We start from the raw sequence: 26376 nt of genomic DNA, 5'->3' as shown, positions 1-26376 counted from the left end.
GTGGGATGGAGCAAGTTCAGCCGCTCAGTGTTTTTGGGGGAGGGGGGCGGGGGGCGGTGGGGCTCCTCACAGCTCGTTGGACTCTGGGTTGTAGTTCATGCCCCAGCCGCGGGGGGCGCGGTTGAAGTTTGGGCGCATGCCCGCGTGCTGCGGGGCCTGGATGGGCTCGCTCTGGACCTCCACGGGCTCGATCCGGGGCGTGGGGACCAACCGCGGAGCTTCTGCCACTCGGGTAAAAGGTATCGGGGCTCTGGGGAAGGAGGAGACTGGGTTATCCATCCATCCATTGTCTATACCTGCTTATCTCGGGCAGAGTCCATCCATTATCTATACCTGCTTATCCTGGACAGGGTCCATCCATTATCTATAACCACTTATCCTGGGCAGGGTCCATCCATTATCTATACCTGCTTATCCTGGGCAGGATCCATCCATTATCTATACTCGCTAATCCTAGACAGGGTCATCCATATCTTGGAGCTATCCAGGGCAGGTCCTACCATTATCTATACCGCTATCTAGGCAGGGTCCATCCATTATCTATACCCGCTTATCCTGGGCAGGGTCATGGGGGTGCTGGAGCCTATCCCAGCATTCCATATAATGGAAATTATATGTGGATTAAATGATGCAGTTGTAGAGACCAGCGTGTGTCAATACATGCGTTGTTCCAGTGTACAGTGCGTCAGAAGTCTAATAAATTCTCACGACTATTTCCAGAGGGTACACCAAGGGAGTTATAAAAGTTAAAAATGGAAAAAAAAAAAAAAACGTCAATGGCAAAAACATCACAGATGTAATCACTGACGATGTGTTCTCCTTTGCTTGGGAAACGCGATCGCGCGTCTGCGCAATCGATTCTGAGGGGCTGAAAGGCATGCGGAGGCCAGAGCGTGTCACGTTTCCTGCCAGCGGCTTAAATAGACGCGAGACATTTAACACCGCGTTTCCACCAAAGGCGCTCTTTTCCGGGGGCTGGCTGTTAAGCTTTTCTCGGTTTTCTCGCGCCAGCACGGAGACCGCGTTATAGTGACGTTGCGCGATTCTAATATAACATAAATCCGCAGACCGTTGACAGGTTTAAAATAATCTATTCGATAATACCTTCGGCTTGTGCGCTGTCAGCAGGGAGAGAACGTTTAACAACATTTTGCCAGTTTAGATAAACTTCGAAGAAAAAAAGAAGCAAGTTAAGTATTTTTCATATTAGTCATTATGGAGAGGCAGTCTACAGTATATGAGCATGGGGCAACTTCTGCTTTCATTGTTCAATGTACACACACACCACACCCACACGCCATCTATCAGACAGCTATTGCAGGCAATTACTGCAAAAGAGCAATGTTTGATTAAAAAAAAAAAAATTTGACATGTAAATCTTTGAACAGCTGGTCCATGCAGAATATCAACCAAAATTAGCAAAACATTCTGTTACTATCAGCACAATCCACTGGCCCCGCCCCTTGTCATCAAGCCAGTCCCGTCACCACGCCACGGATGGCTCTTGCTCAACTCAACATAACAAAGGCTGTGTCCAAAGCAGCCTCCCAACTACTCTGTCTTCAAAATATGTACTGCCTAACTGTTTAGTGCATATTTCTTATTACGCGATTGGCAGTACGCAAAAAATATCCTCTGAACTATTTTCCAGCAGTACTGTGTAAGTGTTGTAAGACTTCCTGCCCTTGTAGGAAAAAGGTCCCCCCTCTTCCTCTCAGATTTGTAGGATCTCCTTCTAGAAAGTATGGCTCACTTCCTGAAACGTGCGCTCCCGAATACGCTCAGCAAAGCCCCAGACATCCAGGGACTGCAAGTACATTCAGAGAAAATTTCACCCAATTTAACAACCTTCTCCATCCGGTGTACTGAACTTACAGTTATAAACTCAACAGTAGGGAAGTTGGCAGTTTCGGACAGGGCCAAAACGCAAGGCAAAACTGGGTGGAGCAGCAGTGCCGGGGCCAGCAGGCCAGCGGCCAGAGCGGCGATGGAAAGCCAGCGAAGCCAAGGCCACAGAGGCAGGCCCCGTTATCGGGTTTCGGGTTTCCGCTAGGACGGGCGTGGTGGAAACACGAGCCCCCGCCAAAAGGAACTTGGGGTGCCTGTCTCCAGGTTAATAACGTGACGTATATCAAATCTGTTTTCCTCTCGTAGATCTCCGTTTCTTTTGATCTTTTTGGACAATCTCTCCGCTTCTGCAAACGGACTCGAGGTCCCGACTTGTTGCCTGTCACCTGTTGCTTAAACCTTGAGGCTGAACTTTCGTGGTCTCGTTCCAGTGCTTCGAAGGGCTTTTGTCCTTGCCAGCTCAGTGGGTTCTGAGTGACCCATGTCTGTTTGACCTCCCCGTGGAAGAATCTACTCAATGTGTGTCTTCAGAAAGGAAGCAGGAGGTTTGGGGAGGGGGGGGGGGATTGGGGCAGGGGTCAAGGGTGTGTGTTGAGGGACTCACCTGTTGAAGCACCTGTAGTGGGTAATGTACTGTTTCTGGGGAGGGGTCTCAGGCAAAGGGAGGTTGAGAGTGATCTGCAGATCCCCACGCTGGCCTAGCGCCTCACTCCATGGGGAACAGTAGCCCCTGGGGTACGCCGTCACGTTGAACTTCTCCGTGGGCATCTCCTTCAGGGGTCCGGAATAACCTGGGGGGGGGGGGGACAGTCTGTTCGGCCAGGGTTGCCAGGTCATCCTGTACAGACCTTCCGAGGGTCATGCTGAGTCAGCGGAAACGCTGATGTCAGGCTTACCGGGGGCGATAACATTTGGGCTGCCCTTCTTGGCCACTGTCTTGTCCAGAGTGGTCACCAACATTTTCCTGGGCTGGATTGTCATCTCCGTGCGAACATTCTCTTTGCCCCCCTGTGCGTTTTGGGACATCTGGATGTGATTCACGACTGGACACTGCAACAGAACAGGTATTAAAAGTCCCCTCATTTTGGGAAAATTTTCATTTTATACATCGTATTCTCCTTGCGCTGTGGGATTCAGAGAATAAATGTAGGCCATAAACGACACAGGGCAAATGGTATTATACGGCCTCGTCAAAGACAACCCGCTATAAATCCGGTTTTTAAGCAAGCAAGATGGCTGCGCACTGAGATTGGAGAAAGCATTCAGAACAAGCGCCCGAGTGTCTCACAGACGACAAACGCAAACGTAGTTTCTTTGACGCCTGATTACTTAATAAATTAATCCACCAACCAATCAGATGCTGCGGCGGTGATGCCTCTTACACGGTTGGGCGGGTTCGCTGCGTTCTCCAAGGTGAACATCTCCACCCTCTTCAGTCGCTCCTGAAACATGCGAGATCCTCGGTTCGCTGGCAGATGCAGCTCCTCCATCATAATGTCCCTGGGAACACTGATCTTCTTCCCGAGGTTGAGATGGCCTGAACACAAACAGACGTGTGTGCGCAGATGGAGAGACAGCACACGGCAACACACGTACGTTTGTGAAGACGCACACACCCATATACACCGGAAATTAGTCATTTAGACTTACATTTAATTTCACCAAAAATTGAATAACTTAATAAAAATGCAATGGGTATCCCGCACTGATAAGTATGGATTCCTATAATGGCGTTGGGAAATTCCTAACTAAAACTGTCCCAAAGGGTAATGTGCATTTTTTTAAAATCGTGACTATTTGCAGAAGCAATCACGGCAGCGAATAAATACAGAGCTGGGCGCGCCGGTCTTATAGTCCACTATGAGAAAGGCAAACATTCAAACGGACACATATTCACTAAATCCGATTTATTGACGTTCGCGTGCTCTTTGCAGGCAGCGACGTTATCATTGTTCCCGGACTTGTAAGCTGGCGTCAGGGTCGAAAATTGACTACAGGTGTTCAATTCCTCACACTGGGGGGTTACTCCTTCGGCCACACGGGTATGGATATTCTCAGCGCGAGCCGAGGTCATGTTGCCATATTGCAAATAGCAAAACGGCGTGCCAGCGAATACGCAGCGGCTGAAATCTGGTATTAAAGCACTGCGACTCTGAAATAGCTCCAAGGATGTGTCCGAGGTCTTAAGTTTGTTATTAGCCGGCGTTGCGTGGGAAACGAGTTATAAACTGCGCCCTTAGAAACGCCTATCCGCCCCTGGTCGGAGACAGTCGCGTGTAGCCTACTTGCAGCTAAGCTGGTTATAGTAACTGCAATCGCCTTCTTGACGTAGTCGTTAAAAATTCCCGAGGGCTCACATTTTGCTGAGCTCGGGCCTCCGCCGTCCCAAAAGCGCATCTGAGTCAGAGGAAGTCGGCTGCGATCATCGGAAAATATGAGAACAAGATAACAAAAAAACAGGCGGAACGACGACCAGAATGACGGACCCGCTCTATTACGCCACACAAACGCACACAGTAAGACGTCCAGTCACAGAATACATATAGGCATACTCTGGACCATATCAGGACCATATGTACTCTGTAAGAGTTGATTTAACACTGGGTATTTTACTGTGCGTGAGACACATTTACAAAAGGTTTATAGTTATACCTGATCTTGCAGCCATGCGTGAACTGGTAGGCCTAACTATCTTATTTTGTTGTCCGTAAAAACAATCTCTCTCTATCTCTGGAGTTTGCGAAATGTTAAAAGTAAATAAATAAATAACCTCCTCTGGCTTCGTTGCTCAAAGCCATGGCCTGTTGTTTCCTCTGCCTGGTCAGGTCACCGTACGGCGCTTGCATCTTTGCAGCCTAGTTTTCGCCGTAGAAATCCAACGCGTCTGAAAACAGGACAGTAAATGCATATTTACATAATTGATATTGCTAAGCAGCAGACAGTTCTTTGGCAATATAATTTACTTGAAATGTTAATATATAGTTATTTCCCGTCTTATCCGTTGTATTCAGCATCGTTAAGACGACGATGTAGGCTATTCGTTTTCCCTGCGTCGCTCAGTGTGTGAATCGCCAGTAATCCGTCACAGTGTGCACGCGCACGCAGCCGCTCCAGATACTCGCGTGCAAGGTCCAAACCTCTCCTCTCTTGCCCAAGTGGAATTTACACAGACAAAAAAAACTGCCTTGCGCTGGACAAACTCTTTGTGGGGTTCAAACCGTTTCTGTGTATTTTTGGCTTACTTTAGAATACTCAGCACACAATCAGCTAACGGTACTCAATGGCATTCGGTAGCGTGTTCTACATTAAGATTATTATTTGCAATATTCTTCTTTAAAATACAAGAGAACGAACGTAAATGAAACTTTATGCACGTTGATGCACTCTGTGCTGGATATGATATAGGGTAATACATTTAACCCGTGTCCTCAACAACAGGTTTCCGTCCCTGCTACGCTGTCTGGTTTTATGAGGGGAAGCGGTCGGCAGCCTGTTCGTCGTTCTCTCGCTCACCCATGCCGTCATTCCGATGGCGCGTTTAGCGTGTGCCTGACATAATGGGTATTTTAACCCCGCAACCTAAGCAATGCATCCTCTTTATGCGGTATTTTGACCCCATAACCCAAGCAGCTCAGCCTCTTTAGAACAGTGCCAAGATCCTGATATTTATCTCTGTTCGTAAATAGTCACACAAACACCACACTGAGCGGAAAACAAGAAAAGGAAATACGAAAATAAACAAAACAACGAAAAAATAATCTAAATGGTAAATACCAAAAACAGACAAAAATGCAGTGATGGGAATCAACATGACAAGTCCTGTATGAAATCCAAATGTATCAACATTTTGAGATTTAATGTTCACGTCCAAGTTAAACATGAACTGGATATTGCGATATATCTGCCATCACCCCTTTCAAATACATGTAATTTGCAGAAGTTAAATATCTCATACTTTATTCTGCGATACATAGGACAGAAGAGGCAGGCAACCTACAGGCCCAGTAAACACTCTTACAGTTTTAAGACGGCTAATTCCATCCATCGTCACCCCCCACCCCACCTCACTCCTCCATCCTGAGAGTAATGCTCTTATCATCTGGACGCCAGGAACAGGTGCGTGTGGGGGGGGGGAGGGCGAGCGCGGCCGGGTTACCTGGGCGACAGGTGAGGATGCTGGCGGTACGGTGTTTTAGCGTCTCCCGCGCTCCGCGGTCCAGACGGCGATGATCTCTGGTCTCACGCTCTCGTCTGTCGTCTCCGGGAGTGAGGCGGACGAGGCTGGGGCGGCTCGTGTGAGCGTGTGGACCTCTTCCGCTTCGCTTACATCACCGGTCTATTTTAGCACCCGGAGCAGCGGCTCGGAGGAGGCCGAAGGCCTGAATTCACCTCCCCCACCCACCCCCCCCGCCCACCTCTGCGTCCCCCCCAATAAAAATATGATCCTAGACGTCGGCTGTCGCCTGTGCCCAGAAAACAACTGACACCATGCAGCCGTACAGCCCGTGATTCCCAGAACCAAACAGGCAGCCACACCTCAGCACAGCCCCCAGACATTCCCACTGAATACGGCATCCATGCTGAATATGGCATTCCTGCTGAATATAGCATTCCCACTGAAAACGGAATTCCCTCTGAATATGGCATTCCTGCTGAATATGGCATTCCCACTGAAAACGGAATTCCCACTGAATATGGAATTCCCGCTGAATATGGCATTCCCACTGAATATAGCATTCCCACTGAACATGGCATTCCTGCTGAATATAGCAATCCCACTGAAAACGGAATTCCCGCTGAATATGGCATTCCCACTGAATATGACATTCCCACTGAATATGTCATTCCCACTGATGGCATTACTGTGGAATATGACATCATCACTGAATATCTGAGGGTCGAAGGTTAAGGGTTGGAGTTGGGTTAACCATGCAGCTAAGCTATTTAAACGCACAGCTAGCATTGCTGCGGCCGTTCTCTCCTTGGATTTGGACATGGTTTTGTTGACTTCTGTTTACATGTCGGTTTCTCTCTGGAGAAAAGGGTAAAGGCCTTTACTGAACTGCAAACCAAAATCATACAAATGTAATTTGGAGTTTTAGTCCCCCTCCTGTTTTCCTGTGATTTTCCCCCTCCTGTTTCCAAACAAGGCTTTCTTGATGAAACCCCCTCCCCCCTTTCTCAATCACACTCACACAGTAATCACAAGTCTTGTTTATTTATTCATGAGCTTGTATCATCATTCATAACAAGTTCTGTGTTTGAGTCTTACAGCAATGCAACATCTTAATTAATTCAACAAGTCGCTGCGTTCAGAACGGTCGATGCATACAGATTAAAAGGAATAATGGATTCCCTCTTCTGTGAACATGGCAGCTTTTATGAGTACATTCACTATGTTTGCTAGATCCATTCCATCTATATAATTACATTTCCTATGATCCATGAATAAGTTTAAAGTATGCATTACACTTACAATATGTAATGTGTGGTTTTTTGCTGTTGTAATATGTCTTTTTGACAGTGTCTCGGTAAAAAGGATTATACAAGTAGAGCTGAATTGAAATATAGCATGGTGTCATTAGTGTATATTGCAACCTCAGGTTATACCTCAGATTTCAGAGGTAACGTGTTTATGTTTTGACCGTATGTCCTCATTAGTGGCCATTGTGTAGATTGCAGTTGGGGGGGGTTTGGTAGTGGTAAAATGGGGGAGGGGGTGTAGTAATGGTAAAATGGGGGGTTTGGTAATGGGGCACAGAGTCTAAAGAGGATACCGAAGCTCCAGTGGCTCCCAGTGTGACAGGAGTGCCTGCATGCGCTCTATGTTTGTAATCAGGGAACTCAGCAGGCTGTGATTACACATCATTGTGTGATTTTACAAGTGTGTGTGTGTGTGTGTGCATGAGTGTGCCTGTGTGTGTGTGCGGGTGCGAGTGGGTGGGTGGGTATATATGTGTGTGTGTGTGTGTGTGTGTGCATGAGTGTGCCTGTGTGTGTGTGCGGCTGGGTGGGTGGGTATATGTGTGTGTGTGTGTGTGTGTGTGTGTGTGTATGTGTATGTGTGTGTGTGCATGTGCTTATGTGTGTGTATGTACATGCATATAGAGCATACACATTCCCCCCAACTTTGGGAAAACATCAAATGCCCCCCCATCCAATATTATCATGTTGTATTTCTGGAACTATTAGTCCCCCCCCCCAAAAAAAATTTTCTGTTTGTTGTCCCCCATCCCAAAGTTGGAAGACCTCCGTCCTTATTTTGGGGCAGAGATCAGACAGGAAGAGGCTCTTGACGGGGCGTCATGTGGCGCTGAGAGCTGGACTCAGAGCGCTGCGGTCTGTTCCTGTCACATGAACAAGGTGCGGGGGCGTGTCCGGGGGCCACCAGGTACTGACAGGTGACAGCGGGACAATGGCTGGCCGTCAGCAGTCGAGTGGCAGCGCGAGGGGCGTAGACCCTTTTTAAAGGAGTCCTCCGCGTCGTCCCAGGCCAGGAGAGAGAGTCTCCCGAGAAGCTAACAGGCAGAGAGCGGCGGGGGGAGGAAAACCCGAAAATCGACTCGAGCGTGAGCACGTCTCCCACGGAGACGGACGGCGACAGCGCGGCTCGCGGGACCTCGTTTATATCCCGCACTGCTCTTCGGCCTCTCTCTTTCCTCCGGCGCCTCCTGGGTGGTTTTTTGGGGTTCTGACCCCCCCACCCCCCCACCCACCACCCCGGTGACACGGTCGCCGCGGCAGCGACATGTACGGCCTCCTGTGCGAGAGCCTGCACGACTTCATCAAGGAGTCGTACGGGGACGACGTGTGGAAGCTGGTGAGGGAGCGAGCGGATGTGAGGCTCCACTCCTTCGTCACTCACCAGGTGGGAGAGGCGGCGAGGTGGGGGGAGGCGAGGGGGGGGCGGAGCTGATGGCTCCAGCAGGTGGGGAGGCGGGGTGGGGTGGGGGGTGGGGGGGTCAGGGGGGCACTTTCACACCTGTCGTGTGAGAGAGCCGCTGTTGACAGATAGCCGAGGGTATCTGGTTTCCTCGGCTTACTGGCCAGGGGGTGTCCTGAGAGACGAGGGAGTTCCTGGTAAGGGGGGGTCGGGGGGAGTTCCATAGCTCCAGAGTTAAGGTCATGTTTATGCGTTTGTGTTTTTGTTTGTGTGCCTGTGTGTGTGTGTTAGTGTGTGTGTGTGTGTGTGTGTGTATGTGTGTGTGTCTGTGTATGTTTGTGTGTGTGTGTATAGTATTGTTTGTGTGCGTGCATGTGTGTAGTGCTGTTTGAATGTGTGTGTGTCTATGTGTGTGTGGGTACATGTGTGTTGTAGTACAATCAATGCAGTGAGAGTGTGATTCCTGAGGTAGTTTATTCCCCCCCCCCCAGGTGTACAGTGAAAGTGTGATTCCTCGCATTGCCAAGGCAGCCAGTGGGGTAACAGGTACGCCCTACAATGAACTGATGAACTCCTGGGGTGTCTACTTCCTGGGATTTGTGGGAAAGTACGGATACGACAGGATCCTGAAGGTGAGGGTGAATGCATTCATTCATTCATTCATTCATCATGCAAAACTGATAGATGTTTGCTTGTGCGTTTCAGTGTGTTGAATGTTCTGTACTGTTAGCTTTGGTTATGATTCCATGTGTGTTTCACTGTGTTGAGTTTTCTGTACCGTTAGCTGTTATTAGCTGTTTTTGTGTTTGTTTTTTTGATTGTCAATCCTGATTGTGTGTGTCAGTGTTGTGCCTATGATGAGTCAGTGTGTTTTGTTGGTTTGTGTGAAGTCAGTGTGTTCACTGGGTTAGTGTTGAGTCAGTGTGTTTGGTAGGCTAGTGTTGAGTCTGTGTGTTTAGTAGATTAGTGTTGAGTCAGTGTGTTTAGTAGGTTAGTGTTGAGTTTGTGTGTTTAGTAGGTTAGTGTTGAGTCAGTGTGTTTAGTAGGTTAGTGTTGAGTTGGCGTGTTTAGTAGGCTAGTGTTGAGTCAGTGTTTTTAGTAGGTTTGTGTTGATTCTGTGTGTTTAGTGGGCTAGTGTTGAGTCAGTGTGTTTAGTATGTTAGTGCTGAGTTGGCGTGTTTAGTATGTTAGTGTTGAGTTGGCGTGTTTAGTATGTTAGTGTTGAGTTCGTGTGTTGAGTTCCTGCCTGTGTTGCAGGTACTGGGCCGGCATGTGCGTGACTTTGTGAACGGGCTGGATAACCTCCACGAGTACCTGCGGTTCAGCTACCCCAAAGTGCAGCCCCCCACCTTCTTCTGCCAGGAGGAGTCTGCCACCGGGGTCACCCTGCATTACAGGTCAATACAGAGCCAAAATGGCTTCACCCTGCATTACAGGTCAATACAGAGCCAAGATGGAGTCATCCTGCATTACAGGTCAATACAGAGCCAAAATGGGGTCACCCTGCATTACAGGTCAATACAGAGCCAAAATGGGGTCACCCTGCATTACAGGTCAATGCAGAGCCAAAATGGGGTCACCCTGCATTACAGGTCAATACAGACTGAACAATGGGGTCCCCCTGCATTACAATTCAATGGAGAGCCAAAATGGCGTCACCCTGCATTACAGGTCAATACAGTGGCAAAATGAGGTCATCCTGCATTACAGGTCAATACAGAGCCAAAATGGGGTCACCCTGCATTACAGGTCAATACAGAGCCAAAATGGGGTCACCCTGCATTACAGGTCAATACAGAGCCAAAATGGGGTCACCCTGCATTACAGGTCAATACAGAGCCAAAATGGGGTCACCCTGCATTACAGGTCAATACAGAGCCAAAATGGGCTCACCCTGCATTACAGGTCAATACAGAGCCAAAATGGGGTCACCCTGCATTACAGGTCAATACAGAGCCAAAATGGGGTCACCCGGCATTACAGGTAAATACAGAGCCAAAATGGGGTCCCCCTGCATTACAGGTCAATTACAGAGCCAAAAAAGGGCAACAAATCTAGCTCCAGGTGTCTAAGAGATTAAATGTGTCACTGAGAAGAAGCTGTTGTTGAAGTATTTTACAATTTGAAAGGTATTCATTTGAATATTTTATACTTTGTTAACAGAGCCAATTGATAGAGTTAGAAGTGACCCGATTACAGCAGACAGTACATCTCGGTCGAGAGCATTATTTATGGATAGAAATGGATTTGGGATTTGTAGTGTTGTGGAGTACAGGAGAACATCTGCACTCAGATAGAGGCAATCAAGATTATAGCAACCCATACGCTAAGGTGAGCTGAATGGTGCAATTTAGTCATTATACTGTCCTTTGCTATTACTTGACTATGTGTGATGCAGCTCTGGTGATGAACAATTTGGGAACACAAATGCAGAGAAGGAAGAGAGACAGAGAAAGGGACAAAGGAGAAGGAGGTTGGAAGGAGAAAGGGCGGAAGAGTTTACCCCTAATGGAAAGCAAAATGCAGCTGCTCGTTCTCTGCTTACTTACCTTTTTGAATCATCTGTTAATTTTCCAATTTCCTTCCATTTCACACCTTTCCCTCTCCCCCTAATTTCACACCTGTGTATTTCATTACAGGCTTCTAGCAAACGACATTATTCTATTCTCCTGATCCAGCTCACGCTGCTGTTTACACAAACTGTTTAGCGCCGTTGTTACATCCCAAGGCTCAAGGGTACAACAGCAGCATCCTACCTGGGACTCGAACCCACAACCTTCAGGTTCCCTAACCTGTTATACCCCACTCTCTCTCTCTCTGCCCCCCCTCCTCCGGACGCAGGAGCAAAATGAAGGGAAACCTGCACTATGCTCAAGGGTACAACAGCAGTGTCCTACCTGGGACTCAAACCCACAACCTTCGGGTTCCCTAACCCGTTATACCACACTCTCTCCCTGCAGGAGCAAACGGAAGGGCTACCTGCACTACGCCATGGGCCAGCTGCGCCAGATGGGGAAGCAGTTCTACGACACGGACATACACGTGGAGGTGCTGTCCGAGCAGCTGGTGGGGGACTACTCCCACGTGACCATGAGGTCAGCGCTGGTCACCACGGCAACCTTTTTTTTCCCACCCCGGTCTTTTGCTCTGCTCTCTGTCGCTCAGGAAACAGACATGAGCGACCGCGCGAAAGTATTTTTTTACAAAACAAAAGCCTGGCGTCGAGCCTGCCCCTTTTTCTGAGTGCTCTGTGAACCCGAAGCATTTATTCGCCTTTATTTTGGTAAATTAAATTAACTAGGTGCTTGATTAATCATTCAAGAGGCAAAATGAGAGGACTGTTTGTGCGACCCTCTTTATCATTTTAATTAGGTTAAAATGAGCTTTATCTGTTCTACAAACACTAACAATGCAAAAACAGCATGATGATGATGATGATAATGATAATAATAATAATAATAATTCTGTAACCATGGTTCCTGTGCACAACATGGCTGTTTCCCAGGCTCAACTTTGACAACTCTGCCTACCGCTACATTCAGAAGGAGGACGAGGAGGAGCAGGAGATCCTGCCCATCACCAGTGACTTCTTCTTCGAAGTCTTCCCCTTCAACATCGTCTTCAGACAGGTGCGCGGGCGGGCGTGTGTGTGTGGGCGTGTGCGAGGCGACTTATGCTTTATCACTGCTGCGTTACTGTGATTTAATGTGCTCTCTCTCTCTCTCTCTCTCTGAGAACTGTTTCTGTAATATCTAAAGGAAAAACCAAAAACAGATGAGATTCTTGATATTCAAGCTGTTGACAAGGATTTACAGTAAATCTGTGTTTGTGTGTGTGTGTGTGTGAGAGCGAGAGAGAGAGAGAGAGAGAGAGAGGGAGAGAGAGAGAAAGAGGGATAAGGAAAAACAGAGTAATAGAGTTAGTAGGGTGTGTAGAAACAGCACTTTGTATGTAACTTGCTCAGCCAACAGGTACAGATATTGAGGGGGGGGGGGGTTGTGATGGACTGCTGATGGGGGGAGGATGTATCTCTGCTAATTGCGGTATTATTTAACATTTGTGTCTGTCAATGTGCCGCAACATCTATTCAAACTTGTTTAATTATGCGCTACAATTGACAGTTTCGTAATTTCCCGTTTAATGCTTTACCCCAATCTCATCGTTGGACACCATCCAGACATTGTGCTTCAAGTCTGTGTACATCGCATTACCCGTGCATTTCCCAGTAGGGTACTCCGACGTGGATACACCCCTGGTGTGTGGCGTGTGTAATTTCTGTCTTCCAGGACATGGTGGTGCACAACGTGGGCTCTGGCCTGGCCACCGTCTTCCCCGACCTGGACGGAAAGAAGATCAACGACGCCTTCCTGTTGGCACGCCCCCTGGTGGAGTTCACCTGGAACATGGTGAGGTGCCAGGGGGGCCTTGCTCTGCTAAAGCGTGTAATTTGGGGCAAGGCTAGAACTCCGGGTGAAACAAACGTACCGGAGTCGAGATGTAGGAATCAGTATAGGATTCATATGAGGAGTTTGCCTCGGCACAAGGTACAGTGATCTGCCAGACATTAATCTGATTGGCTCAGGACTATAGACAAGCATTGTACGGAAACCAACAAGGGTCATAATAATGTAAGATGATGCACAAGTTTTACAAAAGATATTGCAGTACATACATTTTTGACTTGGCTATACATTTGTCAGTACGCAATATACTAGACAGGATTCTTTCTTGATGGCCAAGCAACAGGCTGTTCGAATGAAACCCCCTGTAGTCAGCTGTTCTATAACCACTCAAAGGGGGTGCAAACTCCATTTAACACATACAGGTGGCCTATTTTGGGTCCACTTAACCATGTAGTTGTGTTACGTGTAAGTTGCCATGGCAACTCCACATGCAGCTGACCATTTTACAGACAGGCTGTGTGCTGTCACAGGAGCCTTTTAGAAGGTGATGGCCCATATCCTGGTGGGTTCGCAGACCCCTGGAGTTCCTTGCAGGTACTGCAGTGGACCCCTGGCCAGACTGGATATGCAGTGACTAATCAACTACATGTAGATTTGGGAAAATATTTAAAAATAAACTTTAAACTTATAATGCTTTGAGCCTATGTGGGGATGGGGGGGGGGTTCCCTGGACCAGAAAACCCCTTGAAAACCCTGGCCCAATGTGACAGGACAGATGGAGGCCGCGTGCCAAAACATACTGGTTTGAAAAGTTAAAGATTAACCTCTTTAGCTGAACTACCAGCCATAGCCAGAATAACCATAAGCATCTATAATTTGTGAGCCACCGCAGAATTACCAATGAGTCGCAGCCGCTGAGACGGGCGTGTCCTCTGCTTCATCTCCACAGATCATCTCGCACCCCAACAACCTGTTTGAGATCATGTCCAAGGAGCCGGTGAAGAGGGAGAGGAACCTGCACAACCGCGTCCAGAGTAAGGTGCCATTTTTTTGGGGGGGGGGGTCAGGTGTCCGCCTCCCCTGTCGTCACATGACCCGGTCTGTTGAAACTTTTGAGCGCAGTTGATGGTGATTTTTTTTTTAAAACCGTGCTGTGGGTCTGCTTTCATAGATTCCGACTACGAGAACACCAACCGCTCTGCGGACGTGGACGTGGAGCTCATGGCCTTCCAGTCCATCATCGGAGACGACTACAAAGGTGAGAGCCGAGATCGACCGACCCAGAATGCATTGCTCCAGCGTGTGTTTAGTCTTTTATAACTTTTGAGTGTCTGCTTATTATCACATGTTATTCTGATCACACACCGGATCTCTTGTTCAGTGATTGATTTTTTTTTAAACTGCAGAATGTGGCACTTTGTTAGCCTAGCGGAGCTGTGAATAGCTAACGTGCGCTCAAGAGGACATGCCGTCGACGTTCGCTTCCTCTCGCGTTCGACGACCTTCGTCAGACTGTCGATTTTGCCGCTGACATTTACAGAGTTTTATTTCTGGGTTTTTTTTTTAAACGAAGGTCACAGTCTGTAGACGTAACCCCCTGTTGTCGGTTTGAGGAGGCCGGCGCGGTTGAACGGAGACAAGAGACAAAGAGCTGAACTTAACTGAACTGCGGTTAAGTGGCGGGCCGGGATGAAAGCCCGCAGACAAAGGGGTCCTTGAGATGGTGCAGATCGAATTTGTTGAACCCCGGAGCGTGAAGCCTGCTCTGAATTCGGGATGCGAGCCCGTGTCTCGCTCACACACAGACCCCGTGTGGCTGCTCTCCTGTGGAGACAAAGCGAAAAGCGATGCCCCAGTTCTGGGAGAATAGCGCTCTCAGCACGCTTGTCTGTGCAGGCTAGCTGCGTAACCTGCTGACAGACCCTCCTCTGAATGAGGGTTAGTCATTTATAAGATGTTTAAGTGGCTGTGTGTAATCCAAGGCAGGGGTTTCTTTGATTGGCTGGTTCTGTGTTCAAAAAAAAAAGTTGGGGTTCTGTGATTGGCTTGTGCTGTGTTCAAACAAAGGTTGGGGTTCTGTTGTTGAGTGGAACTGTGTTCAAATGAAAGTAGGGGTTCTGTGATCAGATGGTACTGTGTTCAAGCTAAGACAGGGCTGCTGTGATTGGACCATGCTGTGTTTGACCTGACGCAGGGGTTCTGTGATTGGCTGGTAATGTGTTCAAGCTAAGACAGGGCTGCTGTGATTGGACTGTGCTGTGTTTGACCTGACACAGGGGTTCTGTGATTGGCTGGTAATGTGTTCAAGCTAAGACAGGGCTGCTGTGATTGGACTGTGCTGTGTTTGACCTGACGCAGGGGTTCTGTGATTGGCTGGTAATGTGTTCAAGCTAAGACAGGGCTGCTGTGATTGGACTGTGCTGTGTTTGACCTGACACAGGGGTTCTGTGATTGGCTGGTACTGTGTTCAAGCTAAGACAGGGCTGCTGTGATTGGACCGTGCTGTGTTTGAACGCAGACGGAAACAGCGCCAATGCCATGGAGAGCTGGGGAGACGGCAGCCGCTGTCTGAAGCTGAAGGGACAGATGAGATACATGCCCGAGTGGGAGTCCATCATCTTCCTGGGGACACCTGTGTGAGACACAGACTCACCTGTACATGCACCTGCAAACTAAACTGCATACGAACTCACCTGTACATGCACCTGCAAACTAAACTGCATACAAACTCACCTGTACATGCACCTGCAAACTAAACTGCATACAAACTCACCTGTACATGCACCTGCAAACTAAACTGCATACAAACTCACCTGTACATGCACCTGCAAACTAAACTGCATACAAACTCACCTGTACATGCACCTGCAAACTAAACTGCATACAAACTCACCTGTACATGCACCTGCAAACTAAACTGCATACAAACTCACCTGCACATGCACCTGCAAACTAAACTGCATACAAACTCACCTGCACATGCACCTGCAAACTAAACTGCACACAGACTCACCTGCACATGCACCTGCAAACTAAACTGCACACAAACTCACCTGTACATGCACCTGCAAACTAAACTGCATACAAACTCACCTGTACATGCACCTGCAAACTAAACTGCATACAAACTCACCTGTACATGCACCTGTAAACTAAACTGCATACAAACTCACCTGTACATGCACCTGCAAACTAAACTGCATACAAACTCACCTGTACATGCACCTGCAAACTAAACTGCATACAGACTCACCTGTACATGCACCTGCAAACTAAACTGCATACAAGCTCACCTGTACATGCACCTGCAAACTAAACTGCACACAAACTCACCTGTACATGCACATGCAAACTAAACTGCATACAAACTCACCTGTACATGCACCTGCAAACTAAACTGCACACAAGCACACCTATACAAGCACGTGTAAACTAAACGGCATACAAGCACACCTGTACATGCACCTGCAAACTGAAATGCACACAAGCACACCAATATAATATAATATTTGACTGTTCTGTTGTGCAGAATGGAGAGTCTGAGTGCCATGTTTAAGACTGGCCTGTACATCAACGACCTGAGCATGCACGACTCCAGCCGGGACCTGGTGCTGGCCGGCACACAGCAGTCAGAGGAGCTGAAACGGGCCCTGATTCAGGTAGAGACCGCAGCTTTCGCTGTGTGACAGGTACACACACACACGCACACGCACGCACACACACAGGCAGGCACACACGCACGCACGTACACAGACACACACACGCATAGGCACGCACACACAGACACAAATATGCAGGCACGCATGCACACACACGCACACATGCACACAGACACACATTCACAGGCACACACACATGCACACACACACACACACAAAGTCTGTGCCTTTCTAAGGCTGTATGTGTGGGCATTGTATGGTCTCTAAAGACATGTTAAAAATGGCATGTTCAAAACCTACATTTATCTTTAATTCAAATCATTTTGAAGTCATGTGTCTGAAGCAGCCTGTTCTGGTGTTCATAGCTATGGGAATAGTAAAAATTTGTATAAAAGTATGGGTTATTTGTCTGGTAACAATTTAGCTGGAACGCCACGAGCCACTTTCTAACACTAGTGTGTAATTTAAAAAGTGAGGTGGCTTGTAATCATTTGCCAGAATCATTTTCTGTTATGTTTTGTGCAAAATTACACGGTACTTGCACAAGATGACGGTGCCAACGTTCGGATCTCTGAAAAAGCTTTCTTTGAGACTGTTGCTGAGTTACCTCTGCCATTGTAGAATTCTACTTTGGAAGGAAATTTAAGAATCGGCATTATCCTCTTTTTTGGACAAAGATGCACCAGTGATGTATTTTTCACACAAATATATGCCCTGGATTGACATATACACACTACAGTTCCTGTGTGCGACGTATACATACTTCACTTCCTGTGTGCGACAGACATGACATACTTGGCTACCCCCGACCAGTTCCAGGTATTTGATGTGTTCTATGATCTCACGCACACCTGGTCCAACTAATCAATGGGCTTCATTGGTAGAATCAGGTGTGCTTGAGATGGAACACATCACATACCTTTTATTTTTTTTCGACTGCAGGAACAAAAGAAGTCCAGCAAGCTGGAGGAGAGCATGAAGATGCTGGACTATGAGATGAAGAAGACGGACGACCTGCTGTACAGGATGATCCCCAAACCTGTGGCCAAAAGGCTCCGTAAGGGAGAACCGGCCGTCAACACCTGCGAGGTCAGAGCTCTTGTTGATCTTTAGAAGCAAACTGCGAGGGCTGTCTGGGTAGTGTAGAGGTATAAGCACTCGCCTACCACCACAGAGACCGGGGTTCAATCCCCGGCAGTGGTACTTCCAGCTTGGTGAGACAATTGGCAGTGTTCGTGGGTGGGAAGCCAGTGAGGAGTATGAGTCCTGATCGTTGCATTTGCGACTCCTACTGGTTGGTCGGGGCGCCTGTCCAGCAGGGAGGGGATCTGGGGGAGGTAGCGTGAACATCCGCACGCGTTACGCTCTCCCAGTGAAACTCCTCGCTGTCAGGTGAAAATAAGCAGCTGGCGACTCCATATGTATCGGAGGAGGCATGTGGCAGTGTACACCCTCCCCAGACCAAGAGAGGATAGCGCATCAACCAGGACCCTGATACACACGGGGAATTGGAATAACGACTAAATTGGGGAGAAAATGGCAACAAAAGTTTAAAAATAAACTGTGTAGCATTCTAAGGAAGTATCAGATGTTCTGTGTTGATGATTTATAAGTTTACACATTGTACAGAATGAATAGGAAACGTGTCCGGTCATGTTGACTGTGGGGTTGGCTGGTCATGTTGACTGTGAGGATGGCTGGTCATGTTGACTGTGGGGTTGGCTGGTCATGTTGACTGTGAGGATGTCTGGTCATGTTGACTGTGAGGTTGGCTGGTCATGTTGACTGTGAGGATGGCTGGTCATGTTGACCGTGAGGATGGCTGGTCATGTTGACTGTGAGGATGGCTGGTCATGTTGACTGTGTGGATGACTGGTCATGTTGACTGTGAGGATGGCTGGTGAGGTTGGCTGGTCATGTTGACTGTGAGGATGGCTGGTCATGTTGGCTGTGAGGTTGGCTGGTCATGTTGACCGTGAGGATGGCTGGTCATGTTGACTGTGTGGATGACTGGTCATGTTGACTGTGAGGTTGGCTGGTCATGTTGACTGTGAGGTTGGCTGTGAGGATGGCTGGTCATGTTGACTGTGGGGTTGGCTGGTCATGTTGACTGTGGGGTTGGCTGGTCATGTTGACTGTGAGGATGGCTGGTCATGTTGGCTGTGAGGTTGGCTGGTCATGTTGACTGTGAGGATGGCTGGTCATGTTGACTGTGAGGTTGGCTGCTCTTCCTGTCCAATGACCAGGTATTCCCGGATGTGACCATCCTCTTCAGCGACGTGGTCGGCTTCACGCGCATATGCAGCCACATCACGCCCATGCAGGTGGTGTCCATGCTGAACACCATGTACACGCTCTTCGACACGCTCAGCGAGAAACACCGCGTCTTCAAGGTCGGCCTGCGGTGTGTGTGTGTGTGTGTGTGTGTGTGTGCGGGTGCGGGTGCGTGTGTGTCTATGCATCCATGTGCCTACATGAGTGTACCTTTAGATTGGCTAGTAGGATAAACCGTTGGAATGACTTGTTGGGTGGACCTTTGGAATGGCTTGCAGGGTAGACCATTGGAGTGGCTTGTACGGTAGACTGTTAGAATGGCTTGTAGGGTAGACTGCTAGAATTGCTTGCAGGGTAGACCTTTGGAATGGCTTGTAGGGTAGACCTTTGGAATGGCTTGTAGGGTAGACCGTTGGCCAATTTGCTCCCTGTTCATTCCTTCCCAGGTGGAAACTATTGGCGATGCCTACATGGTGGTTGCCGGGGCACCGGAGAAGACCAAATACCACGCCCACAACATCTGCGACATGGCGCTGGACATGGTCCGGTCCATCGACCACCTGAAGGACCCGTCCAACGGGAACAACATCCAGATCCGAGTTGGTGAGTGCAGCGGGTCTGGCTTAAAATCACGTCTGAACTCACCAAATGAGCTGAAAGTTCATGACCTGAAAAATGTTCCTCGAGGATTTTTTTTCGAATTCCGAATTGAAATTTCAGTGTATCTCAAATGTTTTTTTTTTATTTATTTTTTTTCAGGAATTCACTCCGGAATGGTGGTAGCGGGAGTGGTGGGGCACAAGATGCCGCGGTATGGTCTCCATGGCGACACGGTGCACACGGCTTCTGCCATGGAGAGCAATGGAAAGGTACAGAGTGCTTGGTGCATCGCAGGGAGGGCTGACTATCACAATTTTGACATAACTAAATTTAATTCAATCTGTTACAGCATAATGTTAATATTGTATTCGCTTGATTCTTCTAATGTGGCGACAGAAGTTGACTTTGTATTTAAAGTTCCTCTGGTATTGTGAATTGCTTGGTGGTATGAAATGACGTGGGGGCAAGCTCACACCTGTTACGGCTGATGGTAAATAACTTCAAAATTAATAAGAGATGATGGTTTCTCATTGTGCTGCTACAGGAGATGCATATTCAGCTGAGCAGCGCTACATATGAGCACCTGAAGGGCAGCCATTTTATCTTCGAGCGAAGGGGAACTATCACCATCAAGGTTAGCACAGTCACCAACTGCACTTTTGACCAAGTGCGCTGTCACATGATCACTCTCCATCTGTCAGTATCTATGGCAACCAAATCTGTACTGCTGTGACCTCATCAGCTAATCAGAGGTCAGAGGTCTCTTGTATAGTTTAATTTATCAGTGAAATTGTTTAGACTCCACAATATCTGTACGTCTTCACTGGAGGAAAAATTCACCCAGAAACAAAACAAATAAAGAGGTGCATTTTCAGATAATAAAAACTCCTTTATGTGAGTGCTTTATTCGTAATTATAAAAATAAAAAAATAACGTGAATAAAAGCATATATCATTAAAACAGTAAAACCAAAGAGTAAAGAGTAAAAAATCTAAATAATAAAATAAAACAAATTACAATTAAAAGAAATCTGTTTGAATGCAGGATTAATTAACGAATTGGTCCTGGCTGCCCGTTAGTGTTTGGGAATATCATTAGTCCCGCAGAAGACGGAGGCAGGCGGGATAGCTTGCAGCTGGTGATAACAGCCTTCAAAGACACGCGTTGATTACGGCAACCTTTCATCACACACGTCTGCTCTTTCATTGCCTAATTATTGGCTGCTCTTTGTAGTTAATGACCCAGGTTGCTGATTGGACGCTTGTGCAGAAACGGAAATCGTAGTCTCTGAGCCTCAGTCAGAGGAAATTAACATTTGTGTGTGGTATCAAAAGCCATCCTCTGTATTTAATTATGATTATTATTTTAATTTTTTATTTTTTTGTGGCTCCCAGGGTAACGTGGAAATTGAGACGTACTGGCTGAAGGGAAAGAGAGACAAAGACGGAAATGCCCAGGCGGCCTGTCCTCAGCTCGAGACCCAAACCATCAGCAAAGCCACCATCTCCCCACCGGACCCCCCTATCAACGAGGACGTGTTGGTACGGCCCACTCTTTTTTCCTCTCAGTCTGTCTGTTTGTCTGTCTGTCTGCCTGCCTGTCTCTTTCTCTCTCCAGTGAGCTATGTATGGTTTATTTTCTTTCCTTTCTCTTTGATCCGTCTTTGTCTTCACTCAACACATCCGTCTGTAAACGTTTTTCTCAGTTTGGCGAGAGTACTTCCCAAAAGCTGTGCAGGCTCTCATGTTGGAAGGTACCATTTCCAGTGACCACGAGGGGGGGTTGGGTGTGGGTGTCCTCACCCTGGTCCCCGCAGGTCTTTCCCTCTGTGGCGGGTGAGGATGAGGACGACGTGAAGTCTGTTCCCTCCCATCGAATCAAGATGGAGGCCTCTGGTAACTCCCTGGAAGAGTCCACGGAGGAATGCAGGGTGGAGGACTCCTCTGTGAGCAAGGTGAGAGGGGGGAGGGGCCTGGTGTTTATATTGGGAGGTGGGTGTGGTTTGTCCCAGGAGACTCCCACAAGCTAATGAAATTAGTCCCATAGTTATTACATGGGTGAGAACACCCACAAGGTATTTATTAGTGAATACAGCAGTAATATCCTCACAAATATCACATTATGCCATGCAATGAAATTGTGTGGTTTACTGTCCTTCTCTATGAACCCATCCCCATGTGGTTTACTGTCCTTCTCTATGAACTCATCCCCACGTGGTTTCCTGTCCTTTTCTATGAACTCATCCCCATGTGGTTTTCTGTCCTTCTCTATGAACTCATCCCCATGTGGTTTCCTGTCCTTCTCATTGAACTCGCCCTCATGTGGTTTACTGTCCTTCTCTATGAACTCATCCCCATGTGGTTTCCTGTCCTTCTCTGTGAACTCATCCCCATGTGGTTTCGTGTCCTTCTCTATGAACTCATCCCCATGTGGTTTCCTGTCCTTCTCATTGAACTCACCCTCATGTGGTCTACCGTCCTTCTCAGTCGCACTACAAGGACACGCTCCAGGACAGCGGCCTGCAGGACGGGCACATCGAGCTGAACTCGGCCGAGTTCAACGGGCGCGACTCCATCATGGCGTCCCCCTCGGGCTCCTGCGACTCCCGCGGCTTCGAAAAGAGCGCCATGTGCCGTCTGTCCTGAAGCGGGACGCCGTGAGGTCACACCCCCCCCCCCCTTACCCCCCTGCCCCTCTCCTTCCACCCTGCAGGACACTCAGAGCTCTTATAATGACACCTTTGCTACATTCACATGGATCAGGCTAGATGGTGGACGGCAGAACGACACTTTTGGGATGATAAAGGAAAAAAAGCAAGATGGCACGAGGGCGCATGTGTACGTTGCTCTGGTGATGTTGCTAGGCGATAGAACTGTACAAACGGCTATTTCCAGCATAGGCAGGAGTATTGTGCTTGGTTATAGCTCTTTGTCTATGTTTGTTGGGGGGGAAAAAGGCGACAAAATTAATTTCTCGTATTCCATATTCATGTTGTGTTGTGTTGTGCCACATCTAAGACTTGAATCAATTTAACTTCGAAGGTAATCCCCGTCCTGCGCATTATTCGCCATCCTAACCAAATTTCACCCTTGTGTGCTCTTGTCCACTACAATGACTGATCCGATTTGCTGTCTAACCATTGACCGTGAACCATGTGAAAGCAGCATTGAAATCATCATTGTACTTATTTGTGTATATCCTACTGTGGATTCATCGCTGTTTTCAGTGTTGTGGAGGAAGGAGGAAAAAAAATGTGATTTTGTCATTGATGACAGACACACCAGGGTTTCTTGGGAGATTTGGCTCTCTTGCCTCATCGGTGGCTCTTGAAATGTTAAGCTTTTAAGCTCTGTGTATCCATCAAATTCTTTTTCTGCGTTGCCTTTTCTTCTAGAGCTGCGTTAGTTGGCTTTTACCTGCTCTTTAGCTTATCAGACAGAACCACAGCACATGGTGAGGATGTATATTTATAGTACGGTCCAAGGTCTATGATTCAAACATGGTTCACCCAGTATGGATGTAAATACCCGCAAATAAAAGCTGACAGTTTGCACTTTAAGCTCATTGCTTCACTTCAGATCCAATGCGTTGGAGTAGATGGCCAAAACTACAAACGTTGTGTCACAGTCAAAATACCTTTACAGATTGCACTGTATATACTTTATACTTTTTATTTACATAGGACATGTCTTCAAACTCAAAGCACTTTTTAAATAAAATTCAAACTGGTCAGGGAAATATTTGCACAAGGTTTTTCCTGGATTCATTTGCATGTCAGGTCTGTACTTTCCTGCCATCTGATTAGGTGGATCAGGAGCATGCTCAGTGGAATCAAAATAGACTCATCTCATCTCGGCTCCTCCCTGTTTCTAGGGATTCTTATTTTATTATCAGCCTTCCACTAAGTGTCTGTCACCTTCCCCTGTTCTTTCTGCACTTCTGTTTTTGAACCTAGTAACTGAAATAAATGGGCTGTCCACTTCTATTGAAAATTTGTATTCCTTTTTTATTATACTCCCAACTGCTCATTCGTAGCCTGATTGAAAACATCAGGTGTGCATCAGCAGGGAACACAATTTTACTGATGAACACAGTGTGCTAAAACAGAATCTTTAGCCGCTTCTTTAACAATTGACAGAGGGAAGAGAAGATCGACTCCACAAATCACACTTTCAGGACACTCCTATTTATCCAGAATATTCATGAAGAGTAGTAAAGTCATATAAAGCATAATGACATATTGAAAAGGATACTTCCTCGGCAGCTGAACATCAAGTACTGCACTGTCCCTCCATACCTGGAGCTAAGAACCTTCCTCTGTCGTTCCCCTGACAACGCAGGCTATAACAAGAGTGCGACTGTAAATATGATTGATGTTAAGGAACAGTGGCTTTTTTTAGTGCTGGTGCATTTCGCCTTTAGAGGTGTTTTATGGGCTATATAGGCTGGAGTTAATATGTCCGTTAGTTCTGACGCTGAGTCAACAGGTGGATAGCAGCTCATAGTCCAGTGGCTCCCAACCCTGTTCCTGGAGAGCTACTGTAGGTTTTCACTCCAACCCTAACAAAGCTACACCTCATTCAACAGCTAGAGCAGAGCTGCCCATCCCTGTTCCTGGAGATCTACCGTCCTGTAGGTTTTCACTCCAACCCTAACAAATCCACATCTCTTTCACCAACTAGAGCAGGGCTGCCCAACCCTGTTCCTGGAGATCTACCGTCCTGTAGGTTTTCACTCCAACCCTGACAAATCCACAACTTATTATTCAACAGCTAAAATCAAAAGCTGCTGATTAGTAGAATCAGGTGTGTCAAATTAGGGTTGAAATAGAAACCTGCCGGGCGGTAGATCTCCAGGAACAGGGTCGGGAACCAGTGACATGATCATTATCGCCTGGTGCTTTCCTCACCAGTGGGGCTGCAACATTACATTACATTACATTACATTACAGGCATTTAGCAGGCACTCGTATCCAGAGCAACTTACAAAAATGTTTTTATATAGCATTCATACAGCTGGATAATCAATCTGTTAATTTTCCAGGCGAGGCAGTTCAGGTAATCGTTTGTGCAGTGAGTACCTCACTCTCCTTTCTCTTCTCCAAACAGCACAAACTACCTGTCAATAACCAGGGCGTGCGGCTGCCACGGGGAAAAAAAGAGAGAAAAAGATTGCTTATTTGTTCTGAGGTTTAGTAAATGAGCCATCTAGACAGCCAGGGAAAAAGCATTTTAAATGTTGTGAGTGATGTCCTTGTGTGCACAGAAACAGATCAGACGGAAACGCTTTCAATCCACATATTTGCTTTACTGCTGAAGCAAAAAAAAATACAAAACAAAAAAAAGAAAGACATACATAATTGAATAAAAATCCATTACACGTGTAAAACCCACAACAAGCACGCAGGTAGTGGTTCCTTTTATGGACGCCCCTCAGTCGACAAGTATATTGATCCTCCATTTCATGGCGCGCAGTTCACACACCGTGACTCACACGTCTGAGTGACACACGGAACACGTGGACGAAAAACACGCGTGAACCGCGATCGCTGAGCATCAACAGCTGATGCGGGAAGCCACATATAACCAATATGTATATAACCAGAACCATATGACCACGTGTAGTTTGGTGCCTATAAAACTTTCACAACAGCGAAATGCTGGCGCAATACACTTGACCTGGCATTCGATCTCAAAGCATGGTGGGTGTTATCCCTTTATGATTACCATTTATTAGTATTTTTTTGGGGGGGGCGCATGGTGGTTGTCGTCCTGCTCAGATCGAGTTCCCCACCGAGGGGCAGGAGGAGCTCCGGCGGAAGGTGGCTTCCTCCCGGTCCAGGCTGCAGCTGGGGGCGGGGCGTCGCTCTTTGGGGAGGGGCTCCAGGGTGCAGCGGAAGCAGAAGGCATAGAAGAAGGCCACCAGCAGCAGGAAGCACACCACGCTGAAGATGATGACGATGAGGATGGTGTGCACGTGCATGTGCGCGTCGTACGGCGGGAACCCGGGGGGGGCGGTCGCCATGGGCATCGGGGTGGGGGTGGGGGCGGCGGCGGGCGCAGACGAGGTCGGGCCCCCCGAGACCAGGAAAAGGGCATCCGTCATGGCACTGTCCCGTCTCTCCCTCTCAGGGTCGACCCAGATGCACAGAACTCAGCTCTCTGTCCCCAAACTTCAGGCTGTGGAGAGGGAGGATCTGTACAGGAAGTGGAGAGGGAGGATTAGTACAGGAAGTGGAGAGGGAGGATTAGTACAGGAAGTGGAGAGGGAGGACCTGTACAGGAAGTGGAGAGGGAGGATTAGTACAGGAAGTGGAGAGGGAGGATTAGTACAGGAAGTGGAGAGGGAGGATCTGTACAGGAAGTGGAGAGGGTGGATTAGTACAGGAAGTGGAGAGGGTGGAAGTGTGAGAGGATATACTTGATTGATTGCTCCACCATCTGAAATGGAGCATCATTAAACAAACAGACCTCGAGTCGCATTGAGCATGTGTGTCGTTCAAAGCATACTGAAGCCCTAACTTGAGCCCTTCTCTCCAGACAAAGTAGAAACGTTTGCGCTGATGGGGACACTGTGCCCTAGGAGGTGCGGTCTCTAGTTCCTTTGGTGCTCTTCTGTAAACTTTAGTGGGAGGTCGCACTACAGTCCCAGACAGATTATATTACTCTGTACTCCCACCACAGACCCCTGTGAGGATTGATTGTACCTG

At 47.7% G+C, this 26376-nt stretch overlaps 2 protein-coding genes across 4 annotated transcripts; one reads left to right on the top strand and one right to left on the bottom strand.

The window, feature by feature from the left end:
• Positions 1 to 43: 43 nt before the first annotated feature.
• myoz3a (myozenin 3a) lies at positions 44 to 6233 on the bottom strand. Of its 2 annotated transcripts, none has more exons than XM_064325469.1 (6): positions 6005 to 6233; positions 4619 to 4732; positions 3231 to 3385; positions 2745 to 2898; positions 2453 to 2639; positions 44 to 250 (listed from the first exon to the last, which is right to left on the bottom strand). In XM_064325469.1, the coding sequence occupies exons 2-6, from the start codon at positions 4692 to 4694 to the stop codon at positions 67 to 69; spliced, it is 756 nt and encodes a 251-aa protein (XP_064181539.1). In that variant the 5' UTR covers positions 4695 to 4732; positions 6005 to 6233; the 3' UTR covers positions 44 to 66. The 2 variants fall into 2 exon arrangements, with proteins under 2 accessions (XP_064181539.1, XP_064181540.1); XM_064325470.1 differs by lacking the exon at positions 6005 to 6233 and adding an exon at positions 4812 to 4966.
• Positions 3305 to 22614, top strand: LOC135249842 (soluble guanylate cyclase 88E-like). Of its 2 annotated transcripts, XM_064325466.1 has the most exons (18): positions 8554 to 8716; positions 9223 to 9363; positions 9989 to 10128; positions 11692 to 11826; positions 12237 to 12360; positions 13018 to 13137; positions 14084 to 14168; positions 14306 to 14392; positions 15653 to 15770; positions 16664 to 16793; positions 17736 to 17882; positions 19040 to 19186; positions 19514 to 19670; positions 19827 to 19936; positions 20212 to 20301; positions 21062 to 21208; positions 21484 to 21621; positions 22154 to 22614. In XM_064325466.1, exons 1-18 carry the CDS (start codon positions 8597 to 8599, stop codon positions 22310 to 22312), a joined length of 2295 nt encoding a protein of 764 aa, XP_064181536.1. In that variant the 5' UTR covers positions 8554 to 8596; the 3' UTR covers positions 22313 to 22614. The 2 variants fall into 2 exon arrangements, with proteins under 2 accessions (XP_064181537.1, XP_064181536.1); XM_064325467.1 differs by lacking the exons at positions 8554 to 8716; positions 9223 to 9363 and adding an exon at positions 3305 to 3440.
• Positions 22615 to 26376: the final 3762 nt, after the last annotated feature.

This window comes from Anguilla rostrata, chromosome 3 (assembly GCF_018555375.3).
Source record: "Anguilla rostrata isolate EN2019 chromosome 3, ASM1855537v3, whole genome shotgun sequence".
NCBI classification, from domain to species: Eukaryota; Metazoa; Chordata; class Actinopteri; order Anguilliformes; family Anguillidae; genus Anguilla; species Anguilla rostrata.
Note: the sequence above shows the minus strand (reverse complement) of the source record. Positions and strands in the feature narration are given on the sequence as shown.